Source organism: Sinocyclocheilus anshuiensis, unplaced genomic scaffold, assembly GCF_001515605.1.
Source record: "Sinocyclocheilus anshuiensis isolate Anshui unplaced genomic scaffold, SAMN03320099.WGS_v1.1 scaffold1429, whole genome shotgun sequence".
NCBI classification, from domain to species: Eukaryota; Metazoa; Chordata; class Actinopteri; order Cypriniformes; family Cyprinidae; genus Sinocyclocheilus; species Sinocyclocheilus anshuiensis.
This window is the reverse complement of record NW_015548305.1, coordinates 475,601-485,933: the sequence shown is the minus strand read 5'-3', so window position 1 is coordinate 485,933 and position 10,333 is coordinate 475,601. Positions and strand designations below refer to the sequence as shown.

At 37.8% G+C, this 10,333-nt stretch overlaps 1 protein-coding gene across 4 annotated transcripts in view; it reads right to left on the bottom strand.

The window, feature by feature from the left end:
• The window catches only part of LOC107656187 (lymphocyte-specific protein 1-like), a 19,811-nt gene that overhangs the window by 8,821 nt on the left and 657 nt on the right, over window positions 1-10,333 (bottom strand). The window contains exons 2-12 of one of the 4 annotated variants that reach the window (XM_016443937.1): window positions 8,168-8,305; window positions 7,379-7,826; window positions 7,140-7,249; window positions 6,058-6,123; window positions 5,768-5,984; window positions 4,444-4,482; window positions 3,537-3,580; window positions 2,894-2,975; window positions 2,327-2,461; window positions 867-965; window positions 157-249 (exon numbers count right to left, since the gene is read on the bottom strand). In XM_016443937.1, the coding sequence (XP_016299423.1) occupies window positions 157-249; window positions 867-965; window positions 2,327-2,461; window positions 2,894-2,975; window positions 3,537-3,580; window positions 4,444-4,482; window positions 5,768-5,984; window positions 6,058-6,123; window positions 7,140-7,249; window positions 7,379-7,826; window positions 8,168-8,305 (1,471 nt within the window). The remainder of the gene's footprint in view (window positions 1-156; window positions 250-866; window positions 966-2,326; window positions 2,462-2,893; window positions 2,976-3,536; window positions 3,581-4,443; window positions 4,483-5,767; window positions 5,985-6,057; window positions 6,124-7,139; window positions 7,250-7,378; window positions 7,827-8,167; window positions 8,306-10,333) is intronic. The other 3 variants (XM_016443939.1, XM_016443940.1, XM_016443938.1) reach the window with 3 other exon arrangements.

Sequence of the window (10,333 nt, the reverse complement as noted above, 5' to 3'; positions counted from 1 at the left end):
GAAAGTAACGCAAAAGTAATATAACGCATTACTTTCCATAAAAAGTAACTAAGTAACGTAATTAGTTACTTTTTTTAGGGAGTAACGCAATATTGTAATGCATTACTTTTAAAAGTAAGTAACTTTCCCCAACACTGATGAGGAGTCATGATGTACCTTTGCATATGGTTTATCCTGTGATGAGGCGTCTCCCAGATTCTCCCACATGGATTTTATGTTACGCACCTCACCAGCCTTAACATCCTGACACTAACACACACAAAGAAAGATAATAAATGGCATAATACTAAAACACACAAATTAAAGATAATTAAAAATAAAATAGCAAAAGATTAATTTTTCATCCAAAAACAAACTGCAGTCTAACGGATTCGTTTTTTTTCTTTGTTCAGGTCGTAACCACTAGATGGCGTTATTAAACCACAAGCTTGTTTCAGGGATCTCTCCCATCACATGACTTGCCACAGCATGAACTTTAACCGTACAACCTCTTTTATATTTTCTATTGATTATATCCAGAAAACACATATACTGTAAGCAAGTCCAAAACAAAAAAAAGTCAAAGCAGACATTTTGAAACCGCTAAACTCTTTCACAATAGTTTGATCTCAAAGAGTGAAAGAGTGCAAAGAGTGAGAAACCACTTAAACTCATCCACTCCGCTTTAAAGAATCTATAGAGAAACAAGAGATAGGAACTGATTACCTTCCTGAAAAGGATGAGAAGAACATCAGACACAAGAAAAGTGTAAAGAAGAGAACTAAAGATGAAGAAAAAGAGGATACAATAGATTCATAAGGAAATTTACTATTGGCTGGATTCAGAAACTGTGATTAACATTCAGAGACTATACCATATAAACTTACAGCTGCTTTGGAGGAGGGGCTCTTGATGCTGACATCACTGTTTCCTTTCACCCATTGGTTAATTAGATCTACCACACCCACCTTCATTCCCTCTGTATCCTGAATCAGAGAAATTAGCCATCCTTTATTTATTCATTTACTCACTTACTCAGACAAGAATGATTAAGAATGTGCAACATATCTGCAAGCTCATCTCACAAGGGAACAGAAATTCAGTTACAGCAACTAAACAATGACTGATAACACAATGTGGGTCTGAGTGAGTAAAGAATCTGGTGATAGTTCACCCAAAAATTAGAATTCTGTCATTATTTGAAGTTTATTTTCAAAAATCACGATTTTTATTATGTTATGTTTTTATTGTGTTAGTTAGCTAGTATTTTGAAGTTATTTTTACCTAATCAAAATAACCCAACTGCTGTTTGACTGAGATTAATTGGAATGCACAATGAAAAAACATGATTTTTGAAAATTGTTAACGTTATCTGTTTTTGCAAATTAACTCTTAATTTATTTATCAATCCACATGTCGTTCTTAAATCTGTATGACTTGCTTCTGTGTAACACAATAAAAAAATAAAAAAAGTAACTGGGGTCCAAAATAACACTGAACCACAACAGAGTGCAGCAGTGATAACATAATGTTGTAGGTAAACCCAGAAGTTTTTAGCATTACACTGAATACCTCAACAAAAACCCCATAGGATGTTTCCATTGCCTTTCAGATTATTGCAGAAAAAAAAGCTTTATGACCAACAAAATTTTATGATTCTTACATGTTTTGTTTACCATTATAATCTTCCCAAATTAGCACACTTTTATCCATTTTAAAGCTTAAATATATTCACCAGAAGTAAAAAGCTAAAAGTAGGTTTTAAAACAAACTACACCACAGTCGCGTGACTTTAATGTCACCATCACCAAGCTACCGACAATTCTTCACTTAAAAGATACTTTCCCTGAAAGCTTGAGTTATAATAGTTTGCAAGAGCGTAATTACAAACACACTGAGGCTGAGAAGGCAGACTAGTGATTAGATGAGTTTTCAACTGACAACATCTGTCCCCAACAACCTCTGAAGTACAATTTAGTTACTTGTTAGTAACTCTCCTTTTCAAGACAAGCAAAAGCTTGTCATAGAATAAAATGTGAAAATATCGTCAGGCTTTTAATCAAAAAACATACTGCCATCCAGACGATAGAAACTGCTATGAAAATGCTAACTTGTGTCCAGGTTTTGGCCTACAAAAATATGTCATCCTTGCAGCAGTCTATGATTTCCATTGTATGGCTAAAGAAAAAAACATTCTGCAGAATATATTATTTAATGTTCTAAAGAAAAAATAGAAAGTCATACAGGATTGGCATGACATGAGACTTGAGTAATTTGTTTAGGGTGAGCTATCCCTTTAACATACATAATAATACATAATGGATATGATGGTTATGATTGTATGAACCTTGGAGGACACAGCCTTTGCTGAATTCTGATTCCAGGCTTCTCCTTCCTCAAACAGGGTCTTCCGAGCCAAAACGGGTTCTGGTGGTGTTGGGACGTCCATTACTTTTACTACACTGCCCTCTTTACAGGACTCCTGCACACACGCAACAAAACACACACTACTATGACCAGAAATATTACGTTATCTGGGACATGTGAAACACCTGCTTGACTCTGCAATAAAAGCACAGTAACACCTGGTTCCACAATACACACATTTTCCATGGGGCTCTTACATGTTTCCTGACAGTTAGGTGGCAGGAAAACAGAACCGGCTGAAAACAAAAATGTTTGAGCGAGTCAGCATGACTAAGAGAGGAAGTGCCTGGACATGCATGGTGTCTGAAAGCACCACAGCAGTGAGATCAGAGTGATAAACATCAGAGCAGGTGAATGTAAGCACTGGGTGTGGTAATAACAAGAGTGTGTGCAAATAAATCAATGCAAAAGCAGCAGCATGTAGCCGTGCATTTACAGGTTTAACTATGAAACCGACATTATACAAGTGCATATGAAGGTAATTCACCTCAATGGCATGGTTGTACTGCTCCAGTCTGCCATCTAACTTCGAGATGATCGTGGGAGGCTGGGTCTTCTTTATGCTGTTCCTGTTTTCACAAACAGATGAAACATTACCTAAAGCACCACTGTTCTTTCAAGACACCGACCATCTCAGAACAAGCATGGACATGAAGAGCACCATGACTCATAAAGTAGTTTAAGATAAACAAAGGCTCTGTGAAGCATACTGTTTATACTACATACAAGAATGAACAATGTGGAAAAGAATACCCGGTGATAAATTGGATTCTGAGACTGATACATGCACACACAAAAAACTACTAAACAAATCCTTCATCATTTCATATTTAGTGAATAGGAGAAGGATACATAGGTAGAAACATGTCATGTCATGTCATGGCTGCCTGAAAGGTGAACCATGTTTCAAACAGTTGTTCATTCATGAATGAATCATTAATGTGTGGTGTTTAGATCAAAGAGAAAATACTGATGAACACATGATGTCATACCACAGCACAGAAAAACAACAATTCACCCCTGCTTTTTCTCACATTCAATACTATCAGGGGGATTTTTTTTACAATCCTGCAGTAAATCACTTGTGCCCTTTCATCTCAAAGTGTATGTGTGTTTCCGAAGTTACATACTTTTTTTTAATGGAGCGGTTTAGAGACTCAGTCCTCTCAGTAATCTGTAGATCAAAAGTAAAAGAACATTAGTAAATAGATTCAGAGTATTTGTGAATCTTTACAGTACTGAGCATGAAAACACTTAAGGCAATATTTTGTGCAATGTTTCCAGGCAACAGGCAAAACAAAACGTGAAATGCAGTGCAACTTCATTGGGTAATGGATGATGATTGCACAAAGTAAAGCCACAGTCTGTCAAAAGTCTGAGTTAATACTGAAGGGCAGTTCAGCCCATTGATGTTGTAAGCAGATTTATTTCATAATTCCAGATTTGTATCTGGCTGTTCATATTCTTTGTCGATCCTGTAAATCCTTGTAGCCTGTTGCCCTTTATTTCATCTACAAAAAGTGTCAAGACCTTTAAAGATTCATTTTTGCCCAACAGGATAGGATGCATTCATTGCCCCCCAAAAAAGTAATCCTGCCACACATGTATGTGTTTATTATTTGTTTGTTAAGAACTGATCTGTTGCCTTTAAAATTAAACTATTATTTTTCCTCAAACATACATATCTGGGGCATACTGATGCTGTAAAAAATGTAATTGCTTGAGTTGTACAGTAGCCTATACCAGGATTAGTTTTATCAGAACACCGCAAAAGTAAGATGGAAGGAAATTTGACCATAGACATAAACAGAACAAATGCAAAACAAAGCAATTATAGCCACAGCTTTATAAAGCAAAGGTCAGATGCATAGTAGCAGACATACATCAACACTCTAACGTACAATTTATGCTGTCATGCACATGCACAAAGTAAGCAACTCACCGAGACCTCAGCTTTATAAAGCAAAGATAAGGTACACAGTAGCAGGCACACACAAACATTTGCTGTCATGCACATGCACAAAGTAAGCAACTCACCGAGCTTGTACCTTCTGATTGCCACTCCTCACCCTCAGCCTGAAACCAGCAAGCAACACACATACACACACAAAGCACCTCAGCAATGAAAAGCAGATGCTTCATGTTCTGTCATCTTTCTCCCTCAACCCACACCACCATTGCAAGGAAAAGATTACAACCAAACATAGCACAAGGAAGAAGTCTGAGTCACGCAAACAGCACATGGAAGATACCAGATCCAATCTCAGAGGGAAAATACAACTGGGCACAATGCACAAACACGTTTTGTACAGTATGTCATGTTTTATGTCAGACAGACTGGGGACCTACCATTGTCATTGGCCTTTCTGTGCCACAAGCATCACCAAATGGTAAAGCAAAAAAAAAAAACATTCAACCCCGACCCAGGGTAAGCCCTGCCCCCAATCTCATGCTATTTGTCGAACTGCAGCAGACCATAATGTTTAAGGAGTGGAAGAGGACTTTTTGCTATTTTATTAAGTGAAATAAAGCATTATTTATTCCCTTTATGAATAAGTTTTCTTCATCAAGCTATTTCCTCACTACAATGTATTTTTTTTTAGTTGTATTATCTTTGGAGACATTTGTTGATTTCAACATGAACATACAAACAAGACCACCCAGACTCTGCAGAGGTGTTCAATCCTGCTCCTGGACCACCTTCCTGCAGAGTTTAGCTCCAACCTGCCTGACTAGAAGTTTTTAGCAGTCCTGAACAAAGAAAGTTAGTTTACTCTATTTGCAACACCACCGAGCTGCTATTACAGACATGCAAGACCAGCTCCTATCTACCTAAATGAGGAAATACTGAAATCTCAAAAACAGCTGGCCAAACTCACATTTAAATAATGTATTTTAAATCAAAAAATTTAATCTGACATGAACTGTCCCATAAACATCGTCTTCTATGGGAACCACACCTGCAGTGATGTCATGACTTTACCAATTGGTGATTAGCAGTTTATCTCATTCATAGTAATATGAGGAAACCGTCTTTGCATACACACATATGCTTTGTCCTGAAGACCTTGATTTGCTGGTTCAGGTGTGTTTAATAAGAGTTGGAGCTAAACCCTGCAGGACACCCTTTACCCAGACTAACACATGCAAAACACACGAATGCACACGTCATTCATTGCAGATATTGTTCTGCAGCTACAAATTGTGAGTCAGATGATGCCTGGCCAAAAGCAATTATAAATGATGAGATGACATGAACTAAAGCATGTTAATGTTAATTTTAAGCATGTGTGGACATATTAGTAATGAATTTTAAATTATAATGTGATTTTGTGTCTAATGACGATGCTGCCATACTTACCATGTAGGAGGGGCTCCTGGGGCTGAGAGGACTGAAGGGCTCCTCTGGATCTCCGCTGGATATACTCAGCCTCTTCAACTTTTCCATCACATCCCTCCTCTTCCTCTCTCGCTCTTCCTCTCTCATCCTCCTCTGCACCTCCTCATGAGTCTGATCTCCTGTCTCTCTGTGCTGCTGGTCCTCCTCAATGCTCTTCACAAACACCTCCTCAGACACACTAAAGACAACAAGACTAAGAAAGGGCAACAATTCATGAACAAAATATTTTTCCTCACACAAATTTGTTTTACCTTTCTGGACTGCTGAGAGCTGCTGAATCAACTGAAGAGTCCACGTTGCTCTGCATCTTCAGTTCTCTGTGAAATATGAAACAGGCTGAACTCAGGAAGGACATTTGTTCTGAGGAAATTGCGAAACTCACCTGATTTGTCATGTTATTTCTCAACACAGAGCCAATATCGACATAACTCTATTGCTGCCCAATCATTGACACATTCTATTCAAACTGTTCTCCTGCAGTGTGCTAAGGATATTACAGTGTAGGGGTAACTCTTACAATGCTGGAAGTCATATTTCCCCACACAGTATGTCAGGTGTTGATTCATAATCTTTGTCTGATTCATTGTAGGATTCCTCATATTGATTTAATCCAACTCCCGGGTTTGTGAGACTTTTGAGCGATTTGTTCAAAGAATCAAATCAGTAGAGTCATTTGTTGGCAATCGGAGTACCTCTCATGCTTAATATTTCAAGAGGACAGCTCCATTTAAAGATGTGTTTTCTTGCCTTTATTTCACTATACACGGTCTTTTAATATCATCAGAGTTAATTAAAAATGTACATCCACATCTCGGGTAAAATAAGATTTCTTTGTCATGGAGCTTGAGAAACACTGGCATAATCGCCATACAAATTAAGCATTTCTACTGAATCCCTAGTAGAGTTTAAAAATGGAGGTGGAGTTGGGTGGTTGTTGGGTTATTTGCTTAATATTGTGATTGACAGGAATTAGATGAACAAGCTCCTCACGAGCTGTCATTTAGAAATTTAAAATGATTTGAAACATGTAAACTAATTCTCAATCCCTCAACAAGCAATAGTTCTCTACTTCAGATGTCTATTTCCATCCTTACATACATCAGTAAATAATTATAATTATATAAACATAATAACACACTATAACACAAGCATATTCATTTTCTAAGTTACTTAAGTGTAAGGTTGTGTAAGGTTTAAGCGTATAGTTTTTCTTAATTGCTACTGTAGCTATAACTCTATATACAATATTTTGACTTTTCTTATTGTAACTGCATATATTTTACAAATTACACAAGTTGAGCGTGTAGAAATGTTTGCTTGTCTATGCCTGTACCTGTCATTTGTTCTCCTCCTCTCTTGTCCATTAGTGCTGTATTGTCTCCCATTCTGTTGGAGGAGGACTGTGGAGGTGTAGGAAATCTTCATCTCTGCCTTCTTTTCTCTCTGTGAGCACAACAAATTCCGAAGCATATATTAGGCACTTGAAAGACTGGTTTTTAATGCATGACTGGGTTTAAGGGTTTAAGGGTAAGAAGTATTATTTAAGTTCTATCTTGTTCTTAAATATCATACCTTCTCATCCATGTCACAGCTCTGATTTTGTTTTTTCCGGAAAGATGACTCATGTCCTTTCACCCTTCTTGGATCGTCCTCCTCTGCACACCACCGTCCAGTCTCTCCCTCCTCCTTCTCTGCTGCCTTAATGTTATTCATTCTTTCCTGCTCTCTGGCACCCCCGTCTTCATCATCACCATCCTCATCCAGGTTTTGCTGGTTTGAAAGGGGGGGTCGGGTCTGTATGAATGGGGTGCTGTCATACACATTTATATCATGCAGTTTACTTTGTTGAGCAGAGCTGGAACAGAGCTGGAGTTTTGAGTGATGGGAGCCGTTGAGATGTGATTCTACATCTTTATGTTCCATTTGTCCCTGTTTGCGCCTGCTCAGATGTGTCCAATCACTGAAGCCTTCGTCCTCTTCCAAAGAGGATGGACAGCTTGGAACCAGATCATTCTGACCCCTAACAAACAGTGAAACACTTTCAGAATTGCCTCTCACTGATGCCAATATAAGAATAACAAGTCCACTTACAACAGTTGAGTATGTTAATAGAATAGAATAGAATAGAATAGAATAGAATAGAATAGGTAACTGAATCAAAAGAATAGGTGTGGTCTTGACACATATACACATACAAACAGATTAACAAGCTCACAAAGAAGAAGCCAGTTGGCTTGAGCCAGAATCCATGGAAACAAAACAAACACACACACACACACACACACACACACACACACACAATACAGTTTCTTCTATGTATTTGATGAAGACTGTAGTATATTTTAGGTTTTTGAAACTAACTGGTTGTCCAGAGTCTGTGCAGTGCGAGGGCTGTCCTGTGGGGTCACAGGAGGCTCAGTAGAGGAACTGGCTCTTGAACGCCGTCGTCGTTCTCTCTCAATTTCTTCTGCATCCTCCAGACTGCGCTGAACAGTGATCCTGCGTAATAACAATTCATATAATACAAACTAGTATTAATCTTCATAATTTCTATGTTCAGGAACAGAATTTTGCTCGCATGAATGCTGCATTTGTGCAGACTTGTATACAGTCTACTGTAGTGTATATAATCTTACACTGTGATGAAAATCTTCAGGCAGTAATTTACAACTGATCAAACAATAATACATCACCACGATTATGATAGCGATAGGGGTCATCTGACAGAAGTTAGGGTCAGAGATGGACAGGAAGTAAGTAAAACATGGACAGGAAGTGCAGGGTTCACAGTGACAGGAAATGGCTCACTGCCATCCTTTACGAGGGCTTACATTACGAGACTCAACAAAACAAATGACACAACTAATTCTGCAGAGAAAAACTTTTACTGATTATTTACAATAATTGTGCAGATGTGGGTGATTACCAGACACTTTTATTCTTCTTTACAGATCAGAAAATATTTCTGCGCTTTCATCAATGAAATCACAAGTTTTACTGGAAGTGTAATATTGGTGTAAGCTTATAGATTATATTACACATGACTCTGGGAACTGATGCACTGTTTGCTAATATTTTCTATAACCTGTCCTAAATGAGCAACAAAGGCATGCATTGTTACTATATATACTGACACCATTTATCTAATGTGCAATCTAAGCACTTTATAACTGGTTGGCAGAACAAGCCAGAAAATAAAAGAAAAGAAACAATAACAGTTTGAAACTACCATTCAAAAATGTGGGCCAGTACAATTTTTTCTTTATTATTATTCAGCAAGGATGCATGAAATTTTATGCATTATACTTTTTATTGTTTTATTGTATTTTTGATCAAATAAATGCCACTTTGTTAATCATAAGAGACTTCTTTCAAAAACACCAAAAAAAATCTTACTGACCCAACCTGTGATTCCAATTTAGACCCATGTCTGTAAAACAAATCATCAAACAATATTCTGAATGTTCTTCTCCAAGTAAACAGTAAATCTTAATTCCATTATCACATTATGTTACGCATGGACACATGGAAGTAGAAAAACATATACTTCAGAGTAGTCCAGTTCTTTTACCACTCACGCTCTGCTTAAACATTTGAATCTGTTACAAAACATTTTGAGTAAATGAATGTAGCAAGCGCTAAAGCAGAGTAGCCTAAATCTATAATATCGATAATAACTGCACCCTTTCCTTTGTTGAACAATCTTAGTGAGAATGGCTGGGTGGTGGAACGGCTCAAATTTTCCGGCAGTTTAGACGAGCTCCGGGTCCTTAGGGCAGAGTGGGAGGGGGGCAGATCCAACAGATTTAGAGCAGGGGGTGATCTGATGATGTCACCACCCTCAGGAAAATTCCAGTAATAAAAGAAGCTACTGAAGCCTGTCACTGCCATTTCATATGATGTCATGAATTGACTCACCATGTGCCGTGTGAACAACAGCCATCTGGGACAGATTTGGGACAGATTTTACTTTAACTACAGACACATCCAAAGAACAGACACGTTATCATTTCATGACATCACTCATAACTATATAACAACACAATTATATACCCTCAAAACCTCTAGGACAGTCTGATGATTTGGGTTTCACTATATCCGCATCCATGCATTCTTTGACCATAGAACCACAAAACAACCCACAAGAACTTTAACCCTTCCCCCTAAACACCCTGAAGAACTGATAAACAGCAGAAAGAAGTCATTCTCTGTTTTCCACTCTTGACCCCTCTGTTCTGCCTGATAAATCCATTATTAACTCAGCACCTAATGGTTGTCCGGTGCTACTCAGCATTTTTAGATAACAGTTTATCACTATCAGCACATTAAGAGTTTAAAAGTCATGATTTCGGATGTAAAAGTCAAGATTTATAAAACAGGATTTAATGAACTGCAGCACGATCTATTTAAAGGCAAAGAGACCAGTGTGACTCCGTAGACTAAAGAATCTGACCAAGTGGCCACAGACAAACACATTCACACACACACACACACACACACACACACACACACACACACACACACACA